Here is a 26,309-nt window from a genome sequence, read left to right as displayed (position 1 = left end):
CATTTGGCGTCTTTGGGCCTGTACTCAGTGTAATTTAGAGGGGGGGGGGGAGGGAGAGAGAGAGAGAGAGAGAGAGAGAGAGAGAGAGTGTGTGTGTGTGTGTGTGTGTGTGTGTGTGTGTGTGTGTGTGTGTGTGTGTGTGTGTGTGTGTGTGTGTGTGTGTGTGTGTTGGGGGGGGGGGGGGAGGGAATCTCATTGAAACCTAGCAAATGTTGAAAGGATTAGATAGGGTGGATGCGGAAAGGATGTTTCCTCTGGTGGGGGTATCCAGAACTATAGGGCACAGCCTCAAAATTGAGGGGTGACCCTTTACAACAGAGGTAAGGAGGAGTTTTTTTAGCCAGAGAGTAGTAAATCTTCAACAGACTGCAATGGAGACCAAGTCTGTGTATTTTTAAGGCGGAAGTTGATCGTTTCCTGATTGGTCAATGCATCAAAGGATATAGTGAGAAGGCAGGTGCATGGGGTTGAGTGGGATCTGGGATCAGCCATAATAGAATGGTGGAGCAGACGATGGGCTGAAAGGCCTAATTCTACTCTTATGTGTTATGGTTTTATGAGAGTGGACCATGGGAAAAAAAGAAAGGAAGAGAGGCACCAGCAGGAGGTGATAGGTAGGTGAGGAGAAGACAAAAGGCAAGAGGGAAGCCAGATTGGGGAATAGAAAAACAGAGAAGAGGGAATGGGGAGAAAGTACCAGGAGTTAAGAAAAATCAATGTTCATGTCATCAAGTTGGAGGCTATCGAAACCGATTGTGAGATGCTGATTCTCCAACCTGAGAATGGCTACATCATGGCAGTACAGCAGGCCATAGACTGGCATGTCGGAATAGGAACGGGCATGCTGTCAGGTTGGAAGCTACCCAGAGTAACCTGCAAGAATTCTTAACTACCTTTTTATCTCAGCCACCATGTTTAGCGATCCTAGGACAGTACACCAATATCCTGAACCAATGTTCTCAGTATTCCTGGGCTCCCACTAATTATTGTGTACATCCTAAAGCCTATTAATCCTCTCAAAATATTTCACTTTCTATGTTCTTACATTTAAATTTCATCTGAGTAATAATGAGCATTGTCAGCAAATAAAACTCCCTCACGTAAGCAGGCAGAAACCTGCCACCCCACATTCATTATTATCTATTCCAGAGTAAGTATATCGGTTTCACATCAGTTCATCTATAATCTTGTTCTAAAGAACATGTTTGAAAGCTTAGCAATATGCATAGCCTCAGAGATTGAATCTGTTGTAACAGTATTTCTACTTTTTTGTTATCTGCCACATTTCCCATACACTGGCTACATAACAAACAAAGCCAGCCCACAGTTTCCGTGAAAACAACGTAAGACTTGTATTTATTATCACACCTGCCATGACTTTACAGTAAATGAAACACTTATCAAAACTAATAATATATATATTTTTTTTCTGGCATACACATTAAATCCAAGAAACAGAATAGAATCAATGATAGACCACACCCAACAGGGCAAACAACCAATGTGCAAAAGTGTAAATAATGAAGAAAAAATAATAAACAAGTAATAAATATCGAGAACATGAAATGAAGAGACCCTTAAAGTGAGTCCATGGGTTGTGGGAACAGTTCAGAGATAGGATGAGTGATGTTGTGTGAAGTTAACTCCTGGTTCAAGAGTCTGATGACTGAGAGGTAATAACTGTTCCTGAACCTGGTGGTGTGAGACTCTGAATGATGAGCACTGCTTTACTGTAAGTGCTTCGTGTAGACGTGCTCAATGATGGGGAGCACTTTACCTGTGATGGACTGGGCCACACTCATTACATTTTGTAGGATTTTCTGTTCAAGGGCATTTGTGTTTCCATAACCAGTCAACCAGTCAATACACTCTCCACCAAACATCTATAAAAGTTTGTCAAAGTTTTAGATGTCATGCAAATTTGATTATATGATTGCTCAGGTGTTTGGTCATATCGTCATGTTTAAGCAGAGTGTACAGCAATGGGCTCAGTACACTGCCCTGGGGGCACTGGTGTTTAGGATGATGGGAAGGGAGGAGCAGTTGTACTATTTGAGGGTTGTTAGTTAGGAAGTCCTAACCCAGTTACACAGTGGTGTATATAGACCAAGGAGTAGGAATTTGTTCAGCAAGGTTGTTCATAGGATGCAAAATTGGGCTGAGAAGCGGCAGATCGAGTTCAACCCAGGTAAGTGTGAGGTGAACACGAGGAAATCTGCAGATGCTGGAAATTGAAGCAACACACACAAAATGCTGGTGGAACGCAGCATGTCAGGTAGCATCACCACCAGCATTTTGTGTGTGTTAACTGTGAGGTGGTTCATTTTAGTAGGTCAATATGATGGCAGAATATAGTATTAATGGTAAGACTCTTGGCAGTGTGGAGGATCAGAGGGATCTTGGGTTCTGAGTCCATAAGACACTCAAAGCGGCTATGTAGGTTGACTGTGTGGTTAAGAAGGCAGATGATGTATTGGCCTTCATCAACCATGGGATTGAGTTCAAGAGCCAAAAGGTAATGTTACAGCTATCTAGGACCCCACTTGGAGTACTGTGTTCAGTTCTGGTCACCTCACTACAGGAAGGATGTAGAAACTATAGAAAGGGTGCAGAGGAGATTTACAAGGATGTTGCCTGGATTAGGGAGCATGTCTTATGAGAATAGGTTGAGCGAACTTGGCCTTTTCTCCTTGGAGGGATGGAGGATTAGAGGTATACAAGATGATGACAGGCATTGATTGTGTGGATAGTCAGAGGCTTTTTCCTAGGGCTGACATGAGAGGACACAGGTTTAAGGTGCTTGGAAGTAGGTACAGAGGAGATGTCAGGGGGAAGTTTTTTTTTACGCAGTGAGTGGTGAGTGCGTGGAACAGGCTGCCAGTGACAGCGGTGGAGGCAGAAACAATAGGGTTTTTTAAGAGACTCTTGGATAGGTACACGGAGCTGAGAAAAGTAGAGGGCTATGGGTAACCCTGGATAATTTCTAAAGTAAGTACATGTTCGGCACAGCATTGTGGGCCAAAGGGCCTGTACTGTGCTGTAGGTTTTCTATGTCTAAGGTCCGTGGGACCATAGCGTTGAATGCTGAACTGAAGTCCATAAACAGCAATTTGACACTATGATAATGGCTGATTCTTCGCTTGTGAAGTTGTGAAGATCAGTAGCAAAGAAGAGAAAAATAGTTTCTTCCCACCTGCACTGCATAGGTTTATAGTGAGGACTGGTGCAGACCGATTCCACTCTTTAGGCTGAAGGACATTCCACAATGGTACAGTGAGCTGCGATGACCATGACGGCCAGAAACCTGTAGGTTGAGTATTGGGTATAGACGGACTGCCTGGCAAGGGTAACAAGACCCATCTACCCGGGTTTGGGATCTGAGCTGTCCTTCTCTTAGGGTGGCTGCCAACCAAGACTGATGAGCCCAGTCTGCTCAGCCAGTTATACCGCTAGACACTCGGTCACACCATGATATAGCAGTAAGAACAGAAACACCAGGTGAAGCCGTTGTTATAACCTCAGTAGTGTAGGAGAGGCCATATGCCAGTGACCTACATGACAATCCAAAAAGTGGTCCTGTGGCAATCACTACACCTGGAAAGGAGAGGCTAAGAGAGTCACTTCACCTTCCTTAAGTGAGCAGAATGTCCAGCCTAGGACTGACCTGGGAGGGTAATCTGACATACAGAACTAAGCAGAAGTCTTATTCACATATACGTAATTAAGTTCTTAATTAGTCAGGGCATCAAAAGCTAGAGACTGAAAGCAGGAGAATAGGGGCGAGAGGGATGATTATGTCAGCCATAACTGAATAATGGAGCAGACTCAATGGGCCAAATAGCCTAATTCTGCTCCTATGTCTTATGACCTTATGTGAACAAGAAAGCACGTGAGAAAGAGCTATAAGGATAACTAAAGTACAAGATAACTGGAAGCTCAGGCCAGGCAAGTACCCTCAGAACAGCTGAATTATCAAAGTATAGAAAGCTACAGAGCAAGTAATCTCACTTAGTGTAGATAGATATTTGATGTGCCTCGTCATGTGGTCTGTTTCTACGCTATACAATTTTAAATTCACTTTTCAGCAAATGATTTATAACTTTGCACGTTACTTCAGCAAGTCTATACTAATTGCAGTAAGATGGTTTATCTCTGATTCTTCTACCAAATACAATGAAAAGACCTCATCATGTTCTTCTAATTCACTTATTCGGGGCATCATACCCAACTTCTCCTCTTTTCCAAAAGCTTAACAATCCTGCCCTATCTAATCATTCTGGCAACATCTTTGTAAATCCCTTCTATAATCCCACTTGATCTAGTTCAGAATCAGAATCAGGTTTAGTATCACCGGCATTCATTGTGAAATTTGTTGTCATCTCTGCGGTAGCAGGACAATGCAATACGTAATAGAGAGAAAAAATTGTGAATTACAGTAAATATGTATATAATACTTAAATTCAATAAGTAATGCAAAAATAAAAATCAGAAAAAAAGTACTGAGGTCGTGTTCATGGGTTCAATTTCCATTCACAAATCAGATAACAGAGGGGAAGAATCTGTTCCTAAAATGTTGACTGTGTGTCTTCAGGCTTCTGTACCTCCTTCCTGATGGTAACAAGAAGAGGGCATGTCCTGGGAGATGGGGGTCTTTAACGACTGATGCCGCATTTTTGAGGCATCGCTCCTTGAAGATATCCTGGATACTATGGAGGCTAGTGCCCATGATGGAGCTGACTGAGTTTGCAACTCTGCAGCTTATTTCGATCCTGTGCAGTAGCCTCCCCTCACCCCATACCAGACTTTGATGTAGCCAGTTAGAATGCTCTCAACTGTAGAAATTTGCGAGTGTCTTTGATGACATACCAAGTCTCCTCAAACTCCTAATGAAATATAGCCACTGTCATACTTCCTTTGTAGCTGCATCAATATGGGTCCATGATAGATCCTCAGAGATAGTGACACCCAGGAACTTGAAATTGCTCACTATATGGTGTGTCCTCCAGCTGTGGGCTATCTTATGCTTTATCAAGTTTAAGCTGAGCTCCCTGTGCTAGAATGCTTTGCTTCTGGCAATAAAATATCTCAAATGGCTTCTGAAAACTCTTAAGATACTAACCCTGCTCTCTTCAGGGATCAATGGATATACTTTGTCCTGATGTTGCTCTTCACTTCTGAGTGACTTACTTTAAATATGCATTATTGTAGTTTGCTTGCACAAATACATTACCTTTCACTTTCCCATAGAACTTAGAAATTTACAGCACATTATAGGCCCTTCGTCCCACAATGTTGTGCTGACCATGTAACCTACTGTAGAAGCTGCCTAGAATTTCCCTACCACATAGCCCTCTATTTTTCTAAGCTCCACGTACCTATCTAAGAGTCTCTTAAAAGACCCTATTATATCCATCTCCACCACCGTCGCTGGCAGTACATTTCACACAACTATATTGAATATAATTTTTCAGCCCTCCCAATATTACCTTGATCTAGGTGCCTCCCTGCAAACCTTCTTCCCCAACTTCAACCACAATGGCTTTTTATGCATCATTTACAACCCCTCGATAAGAATCCTACCCCAAATTCTAAAATCCAACCATCAAATATTTATTTATTTAATAGCTAATTTCCTCCTCCAGATCTTCATTGAAATTGAATCTGGAACTGATCCTGCTCACTTACACTTTGTACAGTTAGTCACTGTCTTAAGCAAAGCATAAGGTTAAAAAAGAGATAAGTTAATCAGAAGTGAAAGGTAGTATGAAGGATTATTAATCACATGTTGTGAATCCAAAAGTACATGATAAACTCACCATTCCCGTTTCTGTGGTGAAGATAACTATTTCATACAGTGGTGCCAATTGTTGAAAAAGGTAGTCAATACCTGGCCTCTTCTTAAATCGCCATCCTGTGACTAACTTGAAGGAAAGAAAAAGAGTGAGACAATTAAAACACTATAGTTTAGAAACATTGAGGCCAGGATCCCATATTCAGCAAACTAAGAAATCTACTGGCACTATATTGAAGAAATGTTGGGAGTTCTGTTGATGATGTGGTCTATAATTATCCCTCAACCTAAAAGAAACATTACTAAAATTGCTCCACAGTCCTTCCAGGTGAGCCTACACTTCACCCATGAATCTAGTGGGGTCATCTATTGTATCTGGTACTCCTGATGCAGAATCCTCGACACTGGTGAGGCCCCTCTTCTCCCATTCCCCACTCTGGCCTCTTACCTGCTCTCCTCACCTGCCTATCACCCCCCCCCCCCAGTGCCCCTCCTCCTTCACTTTCTCCTTTGGTCCAATCTCCTCTCCTATCACATTCCTTCCTTCCAGCCCATTATCTTTCCTACCCACCTGGCCTCACCAATCGTCTTCTAATTATCCTCCTTCCTCTCCCCCCACCTTTTTTCATTCTGGCATCTTCCCTCTTCCTTTCCAGTCCTGAAGAAGGATGTCACCCCAAAACATCGACTGTTTGTTCATTTCCATAGATGCTGAGTCCTTTCACCATTTTGTGTGTATGTTGCTTTGGATTCCCATCACGTGCAGAATTTCTTGTGTTTATTACTAAAACTGATTATCTTTGCAGAGTCATTTATGTCAATATTGTTGCCAATAGGCCAATTGTCTACCAGCTTTCCCATTACAAAGAGAAACCTCTGCATAATTATTTGCTTGGCTGTGATGAACATTAATAAATGTTGTTTCCCTTTGAATACTTATAACCATATGATTCAGCACAAAAAATTATACATTTCATGGTATAATTCTTTGCTGAAAATTATGTCATCTTCTACAAACCAAGATGCAGACTCATAAATGTCAATGTCTCAATGTACTTGATGCGCGGCCTTGACAACAGGCACCAGTTGGTCACTTTCTTTCAGAGCTTACAATTCAGTCACACTTGATTCCATGATAGCTTAATTCTTTTTTTTCTGCATGAGCCACCCGATAGTGGTCAGATCCAGAAACAATGAATGGTTCTGAACAACGGTAATGTTGTGGTTAGCGTGACGCTATTACAGCTTGGGGCGTCAGAGTTCGGAGTTCAATTCCTGCATCCTCTGGAAGGAATCTCTGTACGTCCTCCCCAAATGCGTGGGTCTTCCCTGGGTGTTCTGGTTTCTTCCCACAATCCAAAGGTGTACCAGGTAGGTTAACTGGTCATTGTAAATTGTCCCATGGTTAGGTTAGGGTTAAATTGGGGTTAGCTTGTTTGTTTATTTATTTATTGAGACACGCCGTGGAATCATCGTCATTGTGGCTATCCCTCGAGGTCGAGGATGATGGTCTTTGTTCCGTTTCCACAGAGCGAAGACGCCTGTGCGCGTATTTGTTTAACGTGTACTTGATGTTGCACTCCAAGAATCCTGGAGTCGTACCCTCTTGTCCTAGACTCCCCTACCATGGGAAATAACTTAGCCATATCTAACCTGTTCAGGCCTTCAAACATTTGGAATGTTTCTATGAGATCCCCCCCCAATCTCTAAACTCCAGGGAATGCAGCCCAAGAGCTGCCAGACGTTCCTCATACAGTAACCCTTTCATTCCTGGAATAATTCTCGTGTAACTTCTCTGAACCCTCTCCAATGTCAGTATATAATTTCTAAAATAAGAAGCCAAAACTGCACACACTACTCCGTGTGGTCTCACGAGTGCTTTTTTAGCGCCTCAACATCACATAATTAGTGGAATTGTCTTCATTACGGTATCACAGCAACACCCTAGTGTTCTTACTCCATTATAAAGCCTCACAGTGATAGATAGAAAGATAGATAGATAGATACTTTATTCATCCCCATGGGGAAATTCAACTTTTTTTTTCCAATGTCCCATACACTTGTTGTAGCAGAACTAATTACATACAATACTTAACTCAGTAAAAAAAATATGATATGCATCTAAATCACCATCTCAAAAAGCATTAATAATAGCTTTTAAAAAGTTCTTAAGTCCTGGCGGTAGAATTGTAAAGCCTAATGGCATTGGGGAGTATTGACCTCTTCATCCTGTCTGAGGAGCATTGCATCAATAGTAACCTGTCGCTGAAACTGCTTCTCTGTCTCTGGATGGTGCTATGTAGAGGATGTTCAGTGGTCTGATAATGGAAGTATAATCTATGACGCACTGGAATCATGCTGAGATATTTTTGCTCCTTATTCTATATTTAACGTTTGACATGCAGGAAGACTGTATAACTCAGCACTTTGAAGATGGCTGAAGAGATTTAATCTGAACTCTATTTGCATCATCTAATGCAATCTGTTCATGTCACCAGAAAGGGAGAGAACCCACATTTCTCATTCTATACCCACAACTTTTAGAATCTGCAAACTCAAAGATGACACAATAAGGCAGTACTTCCAAGAATATTAAATAATAAAAGTTCTCATCACCTTGCCTAAGGTCAATTGCTTTCATTATAGGTGCACATTGTTAAAAAGTAACTGTAATAAATATCACTGCAGTTCCTCCCATCTGAAAAAAAAACAGCATATGGGGAGTCCTCACTCTTTGCAGCCACCTGCTCCATATTCAGGTGCTCAGGTTACACCAGACTGCCCACTCAACAGGTGTGGGTTTCCACAGATACAATGAAACACTTGGGCACAGTGAAACAAGGAATAGCCACTCCACAGTCTTTGAAGTCAACTGATTCCAGGCTCAATACAGGCCAACAGCAGAGACACAGCAATTGGTCTCGGTACTTCTGTAATCCAGTGTGAAAGAACAAAGTTATTACTCGTCACCGTTTTGCTCTCTGAATTTGGAAGAGGATGGAAACATCCTCAACACTGATATTCCCTGTAATGAAGAGATGGTTTCTTTCTTTATTGGTTTGTTTATTGTGGTACAAAGCGGAATAGGCCCTTCTGGCCCTTCGAGCCGTACCATCCAGCAATTCCTGATTTAACCCTAGCCTGATCACAGGACAATTCACAATGACCTACTGACCGGTACGTCTTTGGACTGTGGGAGGAAACCAGAGCACCCGGAGGAAACCAACGCAGCCACGGGGAGAACGTACAAACTCCTTACAGGCAGTGGCAGGAATTGAACTGTAAAGTGCCATGCTAACCACTACACTATCATGCCACTATCTAGTGAAGAGATAACACACAAAGAATTAATACTTAGGAAGAAGCAGGATGGGAGAGGATGACAATCATAGGGTGGCACAGTAGTGTAGTGATTAGCACAAAGCTTTACAGTACAGGTGACGGGGTTCAATTCCTGCCGCTGCCTGTAAGGAGCCCCATGTGTTGGTTTCCTCTGGGTGCTCCAGTTTCCTCCCACAGTCCAAAGACTTGGTAGGTTAATTAGTCTTGTGATTAGGCCAGGATTAAATCAGGGGCTGCTTGGTGATGTGGCTTGGAGGGCCTGGAGGGTCTACTCCATGCCACATCTCAATAAATAAATAAATGAACAATACCTTCAGGCTGTGAAATAGAAGAAATGGAAAAGATTACTGCCCAGCCTTTGTTTATTTTTATTCACTTACTGACTGCATTCAAGAGCAGCATTTACCACTAATCTCCAAATACTTGTGGCTTACCAGGATACTTCAAAGGACAGTCTAGGATCAACTTATTTGTTTGGGTATAGTGTCAAGCCAGAGAAGGATGCAGATTTCCTCCCTGAAGAACTTGGGTGGGCTTTTTTTAACAATCCAGTAGATACATGGCTTCTATAATGATACTCACTCTTCATTCTCAAATTTATTTAATATTAAATTCCTCAGATGCTAAAAAGGAGTGGAGTATTCAGTTTGCAAGTCTTGCAACAATGGCTTAGGGTCTTATAGAATCAGATCATATCTGGAGTATTGCATAAAGTTTCAGTATTTTTTAAGAAGAGTTGCAATTGGATTAGAGACAGATCTCGAGGCTTTCTTCATTGATTCTTGGAATGAAAAGGCTTTCAGTTCCCCTACGAAGAACTAATGAGCGAGTTGGTTGTAAGCACTGGAGCTCAACAAGGTAGATATTGAGATGATATTGGAAACTGAAAGTAGGGGGACATAGTTTCAGACTATTTAATTAATCAATTAATGTATTTAGACTGATGAGTAGCATGAAGTGCGTTTTCCGAGCATTGAATGGACTCACTCAACTTGGGCTGTGACTTCAGACTCTCCTCCTGAACTAGCTCCACCAACTTCCCCTTATGTGCCACTGACTGGTTTATGGGAGCGAACAAACTCTACGAATGTAGTAGAAAATTGACAGGAAATTCTAGCATTCTAAAGAAGGATTTTTACGTGCAACTCAGCTACTGGCCTGCAGCCATGCTGTTGTTGCAAACGCTGCAAAAGGTGAATTGTGTAGGTTAGAAGTGAATTGTACTGTGAACTTTTAACATTTTTTGTAGTTTTCTCATTTAGTTATTTATTATGCCATCTTTTTGATATTTTATTAGCCTCTATGTTAAGACAAGATGCAGAACGAGAAACTGAGAAGGTTTCACTCTCGAAGAGTACGGTAAGTCGACGTATCGGTGACATGTCACATGATGCTGAAGAGGTTTTGTGTGACAAACTGAAAATCAACATCATCTCTATCCAGCAAACACGAGGAAATCTGCAGATGCTGGAAATTCAAGCAACACACACAAGATGCTGGTGGAACACAGCAGGCCAGGCTGCATCTATAGGGAGAAGCACTGTCGACGTTTCGGGCCGAGACCCTTCATCAGGACTAACTGAAAGGAAAGATTGTAAGAGAGTTGAAAGTTGATTTGAAAAGATTTGAAATGCATTTCCCCCTCCCCCTCCTACTTTTAAATCTCATACTATCTTTCCTTTCAGTTAGTCCTGACGAAGGGTCTCAGCCCGAAACGTCGACAGTGCTTCTCCCTATAGATGCTGCCTGGCCTGCTGCGTTCCACCAGCATTTTGTGTGTGTTCCTTCTCTATCCAGGTTGATGAGTCAACAGATTTCACCAAGAAATGTCATGTTGTAGCATTTGTAAATGATGATGAAATTCAAGAAACCTTTTTCTGTTGCAAAGAGCTGCCCAAGCAAAGGCCAAGATATATTTAAGGTTTTGCTTCATATCTGGAAACAAAAGATCTGTCTTGGAGGAACTGTGCTGGCATCTGTTCTGATGGTGTCCCATCAATGATCGACTCTATGTGAGGTTTTGCTTCTCTTGTTAGAAAATCCTGACACTGTCACAACACACTGCTTTCTTCGCAGAGATTTTTGCTGATGTCAAAAACTCTTGGAGATGAAATGAAAAAAGTTCTGGATGATGCTACAAAAATGGTTAACTTTATTAAACGAAGATCAACTCACTCGAGAATGTTTTTTAAAAAAAGCTGTGTGAAAACCTGGAGCAATCTCCTACTGCATACAGAAATCCGGTGGCTTAGCAGAGGAAGAGTTCTCAACAGGGAGTTTCAGCTAAAAGGTGAACTGCAGGGGTACTTCCAAAACAGTAACATGCCAGATTCTGCTGAGTGCTTTGAAGATACAGAATGGCTGCAGAAATTAGTCTACTTGGCAGACATTTTCCATCATATAAATCATTTGAACAAGTCTCTGCAAGACCCTGGAGAAAATGTTTTGACTTCAAGTGACAAGATTCTTGGATTGCAAGGGAGGTTGGCTAAAAATAAATTATCTATTCAAAAGAGCATCGACAATTATTTTTGGATGTTTATGCATACAACTCACTGATCACGCTAATGTACCATGAACTGTAGATATAATAATTTTTACGCAGGGGTTTCATGAAACTTGAAAATTCCTTCAAGGGTTCCTTTAGGGCTTAGAGGTTGAGAAAGGCTGATTTAGAGATATAGCATGGAGGAAGCCCTTCCGACCCTTCGAGCTGCACCACTCCAGCAACCTCCAATAACCTTGATTTAACCCTGTTATAATAATGGGACAATTTACAATGACCAATTAACTTACCTACATTTTTGGACTGTGGAAGGAAGCCGGAGCACCCAGGAAAAACCCACACATTCCACGTTCCAGAGGGAGGACATACAGAGACTCCTTACAGAGGATGCTGGAACTGAACTCAGAACTCCAATGATCTGAGCTGTAATAGCATCGTGCTAACCACTACAGTACCATGACACCCAGTTCAGAGATGAGAAAGAATGTCAGTATGGTTAGAACTCTCTACCTGAGAGACTATAATCCTCGTCTACTGGGGTAATGGCGGCTAAAGAAAACAAGCATGAAAATGGAGACCAGATCAAAATGCTATTATCTCAGTGAATGATGATGCAATCTTGACAGACTACAAGGCTTATTCCTATTCCATATGTTCATATGGAAGGTTTCCAGATCTAGTTACAGAAATCATAAAACTGAAATAGAAGGCCATTCAGTCCATTGTGTCTGAGTCAGTCAAGACTATCCAACCTAAACATATGTTTCGAGCACTAAGTCCGCAGCCTTACAGCCCGTTGAGCTTGCAGTAAAATCCAAATATATTTTAAATGCAGCAAGGAATTTTGTTCCTATCACTCTCTCAGGTAGCAAGTTCCAGACTACCGTGGTTCAATGGATAAGAAATATTTACCTCTTCTCCTACTATTTCTACCAATTGTTTTAAACCTACACTGCCATGTTTTTGACCCCTCTGCTAAAGGAAACAATTTATTCTATATAGGCACTTGATATGTTTATAATGCCCAATTAAACCTCAATGCCGCCTTCTGTGTTTCAATGAACCTTGGCTTAGCCAATCTTACCTCATGGTTACAGTTTCAATTTGTTCTTTCTGTAACTTAGTCCAGGCTTCTGGATACTAGTTTAGTAACCAATGTGCTACCATACACCCTGTAGATTTTCTTAGGAAAGGAAAATCTTTCCCTAAATACCAAAAGTATATGCAAAGTCAATGAAATGGTTTGGAACATCATTAGGTTGAGCAAGATAAGTGATACAAAGGACTTTAAAGTCAGTCAAAGTAAAGTAAGTCAAAGGATTTTTAAAAACTCTTTTCAAATTTCGCATAATGGAACTTTCATTTAAATGAAAGTTAAAATTTAAAAAGAAAATTCCTCCTGATTTTTCTTCCCCTTTCTACAGCCGATGCCTGGAGGTGTTGCACATCAGTTGCTGAGAGACTTACCGACCATTCTGGGTGCAGTAACACATCTGTTAGTTCTAACACAAGAGTATATGGTGGCTGGTAATATGGCTCTTTAAGGGGGTCTGGCAGCAGCTTCTGACTGGTGGGCTCAATTATCATCTGGGGAAAAAAAGAAATGAAAGAAAAAGGGCACGATCAAAGAAACGTGCAACAGCTTATGTTACAAGGGCAAATTTGTAAAATACAATACTTTGATCAGTCTGAAGAGGCAGGGGAAAGAAAGTTTCTTTTCAGAACATCCCTCCCATCTATTGATGACAACCTCAATGCCACTAGTTTTCTATTGTTGCATTCACAGATCTGCTGCTTGAGTCAGCTTCCAGCTGTCAGGGGATTACTACACACCTGAACCTTGACGTGTACCACAGGACAACCCACCACAGCAGAACCTTAACATCCACTGACGGTAACACAAGTACTCTTAATAACCCATTTATTGCAGTTGTGTGTCAAGAACACCACCCAGTCAGCTGGCTTTGCTCTCTGCCTCTAGAGACAGCTGTTCACATTCAGTTGGAGCGGCTGCTATTTCGCTGGCTTAGAAAGCCAGCTTTCAGCATAGCTGCACAAGTGAACAATTTGATTTCACACAAAATTTAATGCAGCTTTGCCGGTCTGACATCAAGAAAGCAATATTATCAGAAATCCTGATTAAGGGTCTTAGCCCAAAAAATCCACTGTTTATTCACTTTCATAGATGCTGCCTGACCTGCTCAGCTCCTCCATCATTTTGTGTGTGCTGCTTTGGATTTCTGTGTCTGCAGAACCTCATGTTTATTATCAGAGTAGTTTGTTTCAATGTTGTAATCTCTGGAACAGGTAATGCAGCAGTCATGAAGCTCAAATACTTTCAACAGCTTCCATCGTAGTTGGCAATTATACTAATCAGTTATGAATTAGGAGGTTATGTCCAGTACAGGTCTTTATTTTTAACAGGAGAGCATAATTGACTTTGCACAAACATTAACTGCACAATTTATCTCCCTAATCTAAAAGGAGGGAGAAAGCTTTAGTGAAAGGCTTGCTAAAGATGGAGCTTCGTGGACACAAAAAGGAGGAGAGGTGCCTTGAATGTTGAGGTTTTAGGATGTAGTGATAAACAGGAGCAGAATTTGAAAGTCTGGTGTTCCTTTCCACTCCAGCAGATTACAAACCCTTGTGATTCTCTACCCCAGTGGCCTGCGGGTGTTCAGTCACCAAGTATATTCAAATTCAGACAAAAGAACTTTAGGGAAATCGTGGTATATATGGATTAGGGAGGAACAACTAGATGTGGAGAACCTGTTGAGTTTCAGTGCAGGTTAATTAGGACATATGGCCTAATCCTCCTATTTCTTTTGATCCCAGATGTCCATTTTTCACGTGGCAAAGTGTTAAAGCAAAGCCTAAAAGTACTCAAATTGAAGCCACACAAAACCCGATCACAAATTTGTGGATCATGACCTGCAATTTTTGTTGACTTATAAGGAATCTGGTCATGCATATACCATGAACTACACCTATAGTCGTTGTACCCTGTTCTGCTTGATTGGACAAGGATCTCTTGAATATTGTTAATCACCCACCTGTCTGTAATCTTTGAAGTAGCGATATGTTCTTCGTAACTGCTGTACAACAGGAGGATCTGTAAGACACAACAGCAAAACCTGAAATCATGTATCACCACTCAAGGCCAGTTTCTATGTCGCTGTTTAAGACAACTGAATGGTTCCCTAGCATAATAAAATGGACTCTTGAATTCATGTTCTATCTTGTTATGGCCTTGTGCCTTATTGTCTCTGCCTGTACTGCACTTTCTCTGTAATCATAACTCTTTATTTTGCATTTTTTTATGTTTTCCCTTGTATAACCTCAATGCACTGTTGTAATGAAATGATCTGTACGGATGATATGAAAAACAAAGTTGTTCACTGTACGTCAGTATATGTGACAGTCAAAAGCAATTGTTTGGTACTTTGGGAAAATAATACATTTAATCCTGGATATAAAGGTACACATAATTAAAAATAAACTGAACTTTATTAAAATCAGAATCAGATTTCTCACTGACATATGACCTCAGATTTGCAGTATAGGGCTGATACCCTCAGCCTCTTACTGCCGCGGTCGGTTGCAGACAAGAACAGAAGCATCAATATAACCATATAACAATTACAGCACGGAAACAGGCCATCTCGGCCCTTCTAGTCTGTGCCGACGCTTACACTCACCTAGTCCCACTGGCCCGTACTCAGCCCATAACCCTCTATTCCTTTCCTGTCCATATACCTATCCAATTTTACTTTAAATGACAATACCGAACCTCCACTTCTACTGGAAGCTCATTCCACACAGCTACCACTCTCTGAGTAAAGAAATTCCCCCTGGTGTTACCCTTAAACCTTTGCCCCCTAACTCTCAAATCATGTTCTCTTGTTTGAATCTCCCCTACTCTCAATGGAAAAAGCCTATTCACGTCAACTCGATCTATCCCCCTCATTATTTTAAATACCTCTATCAAATCCCCCCTCAACCTTCTACGCTCCAAAGAATAAAGACCTGACTTGTTCAGCCTTTCCCTGTAACTTAGGTGCTGAAACCCAGGTAACATTCTAGTAAATCTTCTCTGTACTCTCTCTATTTTGTTGATATCTTTCCTATAATTTGGTGACCAGAATACTCCAAATTTGGCCTTACCAATACCTTGTACAATTTTAACATTACATCCCAACTCCTATACTCAAAGCTCTGATTTATAAAGGCCAGCATACTAAAGGCTTTCTTCACCACCCTATCCACATGAGATTCCACCTTCAGGGAACTATGCACCATTATCCCTAGATCACTCTGTTCTACTGCATTCTTCAATGCCCTACCATTTATGATGTATGTCCTATTTGGATTATTCCTACCAAAATGTATCACCTCACACTTATCAGCATTAAACTTCATCTGCCATCGTTCAGCCCACTCTTCTAACTGGCCTAAATCTCTCTGCAAGCTTTGAAAACCTACTTCATTATCCACAATGCCACCTATCTTAGTATCATCTGCATACTTACTAATCCAATTTACCATCCCATCATCCAGATCATTAATGTATATGACAAACAACATTGGACCCAATACATATCCCTGAGGCACACTACTAGTCTCTAACCTGACAAACAGTTATCCACCACTACTTTCTGGCATCTCCCATCTAGCCACTGTTGAATCCATTTTACTACTTCAATATTAATACCTAACGATTGAACCTTCCTAACTAACCTTCAGTGCGGAACCTTGTCAAAAGCCTTACTGAAGTCCATGTAGACAACATCCACTGCTTTACCCTTGTCAACTTTCCTCGTAACCGCTTCAAAAAATTCAATAAGATTTGTCAAACATGACCTTCCACGCACAAATCCATGCTGACTATTCTTAATCAGACCCTGTCTATCCAGATAATTATATATACCATCTCCAAGAATACTTTCCATTAAATTACCCACCACTGACATCAAACTGACAGGCCTATAATTGCTAGGTTTACTCTTAGAACCCTTTTTAAACAATAGAATCACATGAGCAATATGCCAATCCTCTGGTGCCATCCCCGTTTCTAATGACATTTGAAATATTTCTGTCAGAGCACCTGCTATTTCTACACCAACTTCCCTCAAGGTCCTAGGGAATATCCTGTCAGGACCTGGAGATTTATCCACTTTTATATTCCTTAAAAATGCCAGTACTTCCTCCTCTTTAATTGTCATAGTTTCCATAACTTCCCTACTTGTTTCCCTTACCTTACACAATTCAATATCCTTCTCCTTAGTTAATACCAAAGAAAAGAAATTGTTCAAAATCTCCCCTATCTCTTTCGGCTCCACACATAGCTGTCCACTCTGATTCTATAAGGGACCAATTTTATCCCTCACTATCCTTTTGCTATTAATATAACTGTAGAAACCCTTTGGATTTATTTTCACCTTACTTGCCAAAGCAACCTCGTATCTTCTTTTAGCTTTTCTAATTTCTTTCTTAAGATTCTTTTTACATTCTTTACATTCCTTGAGCACCTCATTTACTCCATGCTGCCTATATTTATTATAGATCTCCCTCTTTTTCCGAACCAAGTTTCCAATATCCCTTGAAAACCATGGCGCTCTCAAACTTTTAATCTTTCCTCTCAACCTAACAGGAAGATAAAGATTCTGTACCCTCAAAATTTCACTTTTAAATGACCTCCATTTCTCTATTACATCCTTCCCATAAAACAAATTGTCCCAATCCACTCCTTCTAAGTCTTTTCGCATCTCCTCAAAGTTAGCCTTTCTCCAATCAAAAATCTCAACCCTGGGTCCAGTCCTATCCTTCTCCATAATTATATTGAAACTAATGGTATTGTGATCACTGGACCCAAAGTGCTCCCCAACACATACCTCTGTCACCTGACCTATCTCATTCCCTAACAGGAGATCCAATACTGCCCCTTCTTTAGTTGGTACCTCTATGTATTGCAGCAAAAAACTATCCTGCACATATTTTACAAACTCCAAACCATCCAGCCCTTTTACAGAATGGGCGTCCCAGTCTATGTGTGGAAAATTAAAATCTCCCACAATCACAACCTTGTGCTTACTACAAATATCTGCTATCTCCTTACAAACTTGCTCCTCCAATTCTCGCTCCCCAGTAGAGTGGTCTATAATACACCCCTATAAGTGTTACTACACCTTTCCCATTCCTCAATTCCACCCAAATGGTCTCCCTAGATGAGCCCTCTAATCTATCCTGCCAGAGCACCGCTGTAATATTTTCTCGGACAAGCAATGCAACACCTCCTCCTCTTGCCCCTCCGATTCTATCACACCTGAAGCAATGAAATCCAGGAATATTTAATTGCCAATCATGGTTCACTAATAGCTACATCATATTTCCAGGTATCAATCCATGCTCTCAGCTCATCCACCTTTCTTACAAAGCTCCTAGCATTAAAACAGATGCATTTAAGAAACTTTCCACCTCTTCCTCTCTGTTTATCCCTAACGATGCGATCAACTTTATTATCTTTTTCTTCCTTCTCCCCTACATCTTTGGTCTGAGCACTCCCCTTCTCTATCACCTGCCTATCCTCCCTCACACACTGTCTACTAGCTTTCTCTATTTGTGAACTAATCTCCTCTCCCCTAGTCTCTTCAAATTGATTCCCACCCCCCCCCAACCATTCCAGTTTAAAGTCTCCCCAGTAGCCTTAGCAAATCTTAGCAAATCAACAGTCGTATCTCTTGGTAGTACTCATATCTACTGTAATGAAGGGCTTTGAGTGGTTGGTCATGGACAGAAATAACTTCTGCCTGAGCAAGAAGCAAGACACGCTGCAATTTGCCTAACGCCACAATGAGTCTACAACAGACACAATCTCACTGCTTCTCCGCTAGGCTTTGGAGAACCCAGACAACAACAAAGCATACATTAGACTGCTGTTTTTCAATTACAGCTCAGCATTAAACACCATCATCCCATCAGTGCTGATCAACAAGCTTCAAAACCTGGGTCTCTGAACCTCCCTCTGTGACTGGATCCCTGACTATAGTCAGTGTGGATCAGTAAAAACATCACCTCAGCACTGACAATCAACACAGGCACACTTCAAAGATGCATGCTTAGCTTACTGCTCTACTCATGATGGTGTGGCTAGGCACAGCTAAAATACCATCTATGAATTTACTGTTGACACCGCTGTTTTTGGAAGGATATCAGATGGCATCTAAGAGGCATACAGGAATGTGATCGATTAAGTGATGTTGCAGCAGCAACCTCGCACTCAATATCACCAAGCCCAAGGGACTGATTGCGCAGACTTCAGGACGGAGAAGTCTGGAAACACACATCAGTCCTCACTGAGGAGTCAGCAGTGAAAAAGTCAACAATCAGAGAATTATCTTGGGCTCAACACATTGATGCAGTTACAAAGAAAGCATGACAGTAGCTCTATTTCATTAACAGTTTGAAAAGATTTGGTATGTCATCAGACACCCTTGCAAATTTGGACAGTATTCTGATTGATTGCATCACTGCCTGGTATGGAGGCTGTAATATGCATGTTCAGAAGAAGCTGCAGAGGGTTGTAAACCTAGCCAGTTCCATCACAAGCACCGAAAGCATCTTCAACGTGTGGTTCCTCAAGAAGGCGGCATCCACCATTAAGAATCCTCACCATTCAAGACAAGTCATCTTTGCACTTTCACCAAAAGGGAGGAGGCACGTGAGCCTGAAGCACCACAGACAACATTCTAAGAACAAATCTTTCCCTTCTGTCGTCAGATTTCACACTACTTTGTTATTCCTCTTTTGCACAAATTATTTTTGTAGCTCAAAGTGATTTTTATGTCCTACGTTGTACCTTTAGCACGAAACAATAAATTTTGTAGACATATGTCCTGAAGGTAAATCTGTTTCTGATTCTGAAGAAGCTGTTACTAAATTGTTTAGTTTTCTTTGCACTGCTAACCTGGCAATGAGGATTGATGTGTGTTCTCCCATCCCCTTCCTAAAATCCACAATCAGCTCCTTGGTCTTGCTGACGCTGAGTGCGAGGGTTTATTGTGACAACACTCAAGCTAATCTCTGTTGCTCCTATGCCTCCTTATCACCATCTGATAATCTACCAATGACAGTGGTGAATTTATTAATGGAATTTGAATTATGCTTAAGTCCCACAGTCATGAGTGTAAGGAGAGTAGAGCGGTGAGCTAACCATGCATCCTTAAAGTGCACTTGCATTGATAGTCAGCAAGGAGGGGATGATAGTATTTATCCACACTGACTGTGGTCTCCCAATAAGGAAGTCGAGGATCAATTTGCAGAGGAGGTACAGAGGCCCAGGACTTGAAGCTTGGTTATTAGTACTGACAGAATAATGGTGTTTAACACTGAGCTGTAATTGATAAACAGTAGCCTGACGTATGTCTAGAAGTTGTCTAGGCCTTCCAAAGCAGAATGGAGAACCAATGAGATTGCATCTGTTATGGACCTGTTTTGAGGGTAAGTGAATTACAGGGCCCAGGTCCTTGCTTCAGCAGCAGTTTCTCCACTTACTCGTGTTCAGCTACTTAAAACTATTTTAACATTATAAGATTTAATGGTGAATAGTATATATGTATTTAATGAAACCCACTGAACACATGAAGGAGAAAATAATCAATTAAACCAGGGGTTCCCAACCATTTCAATGCCATGGACCAATACCATTAAGCCAGGGGTCCGTGGACCCCAGGTTGGGAACTCCTGGACTTAATGGTTTATACTATTCAATCTTGCAAGTCTTAGCAACAGGTTGATGGCAAGAGAAAAAAATATTTGCTGCAACTGAGAAAATAAAAGCTTGGGGTTAAAAATTGTTTATTCATTTCCAGTGGTGCTGTCTGATCTGCTGAGTTCCTCCAGCATTTTGTATGTGTTGCTTTGGGGAAAAATATCTTGAGGTCACAGATCTTCCTTCAACACATAAAGCAATGAAGAGGCTACCTACCCTCACCAAGTGTCGGTTGTGACTCAGTGAACAACAACCTGGCCTCTAAGTCAGCAACAACACACACAAAATGCTGGTGGAACACAGCAGGCCAGGCAGCATCTATAGGGAGAAGCGCTGTTGACGTTTCGGGCCGAGACGTCAAGATGGCTAACAGTTTCTTCCCTCAGGCCATTAGGCTTCTGAACTCCCTGCCACATCACATTCAAAGTGTCATCAGTTAATCTGTTCTGTACCTGACCATATTTAATTTATGCACTTTACTTTGTTTACTTATGCATAATTCACCTGTAGATTTCATCCTTACTTTACTGTGTCTTATGTGTACTACTGTGCTTTACACCCTGGATCAGAGATATGTACCGGTAGTCTCATTTAACAATATACACATATGTAGTTAAATGACAATAAACTTGACTCGACATTGTCAGATACCAGTTTTTGGCAGATACATTAAGCTGGGATGTGAACTACTGGATCCAAAAGATACAAGAGGAAATAATTTCTCACTGCTGTAGCTAATAATCATTCCGTAAAGAACACCTAGAAAATGATGTGAAGGTTTAGTCAATGCTGTTTGTTGGAGCTTGCTGTGATTGAATCGATAACCTTGTTCTCAAATTACAATAATTAGATATTGTTTTTATCCTTTAATGGGCTGCGCAAGCCCCAGGCAAAGCTACATTTATTGCCTTTCAAATTGCACTCATACTGTGTGGTTTGCCAAGTCATTTCAGACAACAGTTGAGAGTTGACCACGATGGTAGCTTCACCATAAAGTCTATCAGTGAATCAGATGGATTTTAAAAAGAATCTAATCATTTCATGCTTACCATCACTGATTTTATTTCCAGAATTATGTAATGAATAGAATATATATTTTGCAAATGGCCACAGATGGATCCAAACCCATATCTCAGGATCTTTAGACCAAATCTCTGGATTCTAGCATATTATTAGGTTAGATAATTATCACGGCAGTGTAAGGATTAGTGGTAATGCTATTACAGCGGCAGTGACCTGGATTCAATTCCACCCTTGTCTGTAAGGAGGTTACGTGCTCTCCCTGTGACCATGTAGGTTGCCTTCAGATCGTCTGGTTTCCTCCCACATTCCTAAGGTGTATGGCTAAGTAGGTTATTCGGTCACATGGGTATAATTGGTGGCGCAGGCTTGTTGGGCTGGAAGAGCCGGTTACCGTGCTGTATCCCCAAATATATTAAATAGCAATTCTATTACCACGCCCTTGCCTGCCTTTACAATTGAAGAACTTGTCCCAAGGCTGTGACAGGTGCAATGGCAGATGCTTTAAGATTCTGGGTGCAGATTTCCATAGCAGTGAGCCACAGACCTTAAAGGATATTGCTGTTTGCAATGTACGTGAAGGTGCTGGTGAACACAAAAATGTACTGCCAGCCTTCCCAATGGCAAATATAATAGACCTGGCAACTTTATTTTGTGGCTGCTGATGGCTGCAAAGTTGTATATAATAGGAGCAGAACTAGGCCACTCGACCCATCAAGTCTCTGCCATAATAGCAAAAGATCAGAGGTTTTTAATGATAGCGGTCCACGGCATAAAAAAAGATTGGGAACTCCTGCACTAGAAACTCACCATTAAAGCTTATACATCAACAATGGCCATTTTAATTTAAAAAAGAGAGGACACCACCAGTGGTACAGTCAAGCATGAGAAAATGAAACCTGAAATCAAATGACTGTCATGTACTAGAGTATATAACTGTTTGTGAGGTAGGAAAATGGTTGGTGTGTAAGATCAAGGTGCAATAATTGTCTTGCATTTCTTATACACATGACCTTTAAGTGCAAATGGAATTAATTTACATAATTATGGTACTTTCTGTAGCCTGTTACTGCCATATTGTTCACAAAGGCGAACAAAACTGTTGGAAACTAACAGTACATGGTAGCCCGAGGCAGATTTACCAGTTTAAAATAATTATGCAGTACTTACATTAATGAGTCCATAATGGACCAACACTAACCTGAAAGCAAATGAGGAAGGCTGCTGATCGCAAACAAGTCCAATGTGTCACATCTATAGAGCAACAGCCTCAAATGACAAGTTATAAAATTTAACAACCATCTGAATATTCTGAGGGGAAGTTTTCTCTAATGGCTCATGTTCGTTAAAAATAGAACTATGAGTTTCCAGATTTGCACAGCTTTTACTCATTTGCACCAATTGTGCAATCTTCCACTTTCGGGCATCAGTCTTGATTATGTCCAATCCAAAATGCTAATACACAGAGTGTCTCAAATACAGTTTCTGAATCACCAGTACTTTTCCGACATACTGTAATTACCTATGATACTTGTTTAGAAAGAATTTTACATTAACCATAACAGGTCCGTACAGAGGCAGCACAATAGCACAGTGGTTAACACAATGCTTTACAGTACCAGTGACCTGGGTTCAATTCCTGCCATTGCCTGAAAGGAGTTTGTACGTTCTCCCCATGACTGTGTGGGTTTCCTCCAAGTGCTTGGGTTTCCTCCCACAGTCGAGACATACTGGTTGGTAGATTAATTGGTCACTGTAAATTGTCCCATGATTAGGCTAGGGTCAAATCAGGATTTGCTGGGGGGTGTGGTTCGAAGGGTCTATTCTGTGTTGTATCGCAATAAATATAAATAAATAATTGTGAACTTGCAAGATTTCATTCCAAACTTCTACAAACCATTTCCAAGTATTTCTCAGCTTCATTCATAAAAGGCCCAGCTCCAGTTTTGATGATACTCCTTTGTACCTAAACTCACCCACCAGCCAAAATTTAAAAAATTCTTTATCACCTCACGTTTCCATAAGACATAAGAGCAGAATTATGCCATTTGGTCCATAGTCTGCTCTGCCATTCCATCATGGCTGATTTATTATCCCTCCCATCCCCATTCTCCTGCCTTCTCCCCATAACCTTTGAATCCCTTACTAATCGAGATCCGATCAACCTCCGCTTTAAGTACATCCAATGACCTGGCCTCCAAAGCCATCTGTGGTAATGAATTCCACAGATTCACCACCCTTTCAATTCTGATTAGTTGATCAAAATACTAACTCGATGTCAAGATTAGTATGTTGAAAACCTTAAAAACAAAATCACGCAGCCTAAATTTCACAAGTTACAGTACTAGATTTTATTTGATGTTCAAACTGCAGACACTTAGACAAAATAGGTCTAATTGAGAATTTTAATGGCTGCAGCGAACAACCAGCCTCCCACAAAGCAACAATCAGATGCTGAGGGGGAAAATCTGGTTTAAATTAAAAATACCTTTCTGAAAAATGATCTCAGCCTGTGGAAGGAAAGATCCTTTGGAGGGAGCGAAAGTGGAATGTGTTGCATATTGATTGTTGGGCCAGTGTTCTGCTCACTAGTCAGCAAGGTATACCCATCTCTGTGCTGAGCTGAGGCTGTGGACCGAAACTATCAGCTGTGACTGGCTTTGTGGCTGTGGACTCAATTTTGTGAACTTCAGCTCTGAATATTATTTGCTTAGTTATACTGTTTGCACAATTTAGTTCTTTTTCTGTAAATTGGGTACTTGACTGGCTTCCTGTTTTAATAAATTCTATTGGGTTTCTTTGTTTTGGGCTGCCTGTAAAGAGAAGAATCTCAAGGTTCTATATAGCATACATACTTTGATAATAAATGTACTTTGAACTTTGAGAGGATGAACAAGCTCTGTATGACAGATGCCTTAGCCAGCACCAGTTACAGTAGTGAAGTTCGTAGAAGTGATAGATCCATTAAGTTCTCAGGTGAATGTTGGGAAAAGCAATGATAAACAAGGCACTGGGTTACTGAGAACACCGACAGATATTGGCAAATGTATATGAATATTGAACCGGGTTCAATTGTGAAGCATTTTTGATCAAAGAGTCAACTATCAATCACAGGTGGATGGCTGCATTTTAATTAAAAAACATACCAAGAATACTATCCCTGGAAAATTAGCTCAATCCTCGTCACTGGGTAGGGAAAGAAAATTGTTTTTAGACTAGCAGTGAGTTCAAGGCATGAGTTAAGGGTTAAAGTGTCTGGGCATAAGAGACTGAATTTTATTGGATTGCTGACATCAGACAATAGAGAGCAGTACACTGCTAATCTAGGTACAGCTGGCGATTCATGTGCGGCTGGGAGGAGGAGCCAGTTTGGCAGTGCTGACTGCGCAGTGATTACTAAATGCTCCTCTGAGAGAGAGTATTAGCATTTTGGTGCCTGATTTCATTCAGACAAAAAAGGAGTGTTAATCAATCATTCGGAGTCCTGCTGAATGATCCCCGATTTGTTTTTTATTCTGATGTTAATGTCGAGGAACAGCTGAAACAGATGACTGCTTAATGCTTTCAGGTGTTAACCTGTGTGTAGGAGTGAGGGAAAGCATGTGAAAGTGCAAGATTGACAGTGTGAGAGGAAGCAAGGAAAAAATGCCCACAGGAAATAGGGCGCATACGATGGCTGTGGTCATCACACCTAGTAACTACAGGTGGAAAATAAAGGGAAAGGACACAGGCTGAGGCGGAAGGAATGAGGGACAGACAGGAGAATTGAAGAGTAGAAAGATAAATAAATTGGACAGTGAGATAACAAGAGAAAGGAGAAAAAAATGCAAGTTAGGGTTTGGGTGGATATTAGCTAGATGAGACTTTAACAAAACTTTGCACAGTAAGTGAATCTATAGCCAGAATGAAATAGCTAGCAGGAGTACCATCAGAATTAGAATCAGGTTTAATATCATCGGCATGTCATGAAATTTTTTGCCTTTGCAGGAGCAGTACAATACATAATAATAGGAAAAAACATGAATTACAGTAAGTATATATATTTATATAATAGTTAAAATAAATAAATAGTGCAACAATTGGAAAAAAAAGTAGTGAGGTAATGTTCATGGGTTCAACGTCCATTCAAAAGTCTAATGGCAGAGGGGAAGAAGCTCCTGAATCACTGAGTGTGTGCTTTCAGGCTTCTATACCCTCCTTCCTGATGGTAGCAATGAGAACAGGGCATGACCTGGGTTATGGGGGTCCCTAATGATGGATGCCACTTTTTTTAAGGCATTGCTCCTTGAAGATGTCCTGGATACTACAGAGGCTAGTACCCATGATGGAGCTGACTAAGTTTATAACTCTCTACAGCTTGAAGATGTCCTGGATATTATACAAATACATCAATGTCCTACTACTTCTAATAAATGAGCAGAAGGTGTGAAGTTTTGAAGTTGAAACAATTACAAAGCTGCTTCTTTGGAGTGTGTCAAACACCCAGCGGAATGTGACTTCAAAAAGTAGGCAAGATATAATGTCAGGCTTCAGGGAGGAAAACAATATGAAATGAGATCTTAGAAAATTTTACAATGATATTGGCTCTACTCAAATAAATGGAAATTTTCAAACTTGATCTCGCAAGGCACCATATATTTTCATGAATGCAAAAACCGGGAACCAAAGATAATGTTTTGCAGCAGAATATTGTATTAACAAAAAAGGGCTGGGTATGAATGGACAATGCTCAGCAATTTATGGTCAATACAACATATGCTGACCTTGTCATACTTAACAGGTAAAGTAACTCCCTTTCATACTACAAACATTCACGAAACAGCCTTAAATCAAATCTCTCCACTCTGCAAAACCAGTTGCTTTTACATCTCTAATGCCTTTAG

The 26,309-nt window shown here is 40.9% G+C and overlaps 1 protein-coding gene across 1 annotated transcript in view; it reads right to left on the bottom strand.

Annotated features, from left to right (window-relative positions):
- Window positions 1-26,309, bottom strand: part of timm50 (translocase of inner mitochondrial membrane 50 homolog (S. cerevisiae)) — a 155,105-nt gene that overhangs the window by 42,825 nt on the left and 85,971 nt on the right. The window contains exons 4-6 of the mRNA XM_073029385.1: window positions 14,693-14,751; window positions 13,107-13,226; window positions 5,817-5,921 (exon numbers count right to left, since the gene is read on the bottom strand). Coding sequence (XP_072885486.1) covers window positions 5,817-5,921; window positions 13,107-13,226; window positions 14,693-14,751 — 284 coding nt within the window. The remainder of the gene's footprint in view (window positions 1-5,816; window positions 5,922-13,106; window positions 13,227-14,692; window positions 14,752-26,309) is intronic.

Source organism: Hemitrygon akajei, chromosome 25 (assembly GCF_048418815.1).
Source record: "Hemitrygon akajei chromosome 25, sHemAka1.3, whole genome shotgun sequence".
Classification (NCBI taxonomy): Eukaryota; Metazoa; Chordata; class Chondrichthyes; order Myliobatiformes; family Dasyatidae; genus Hemitrygon; species Hemitrygon akajei.
This window is presented reverse-complemented; position numbering and strand designations above follow the sequence as displayed.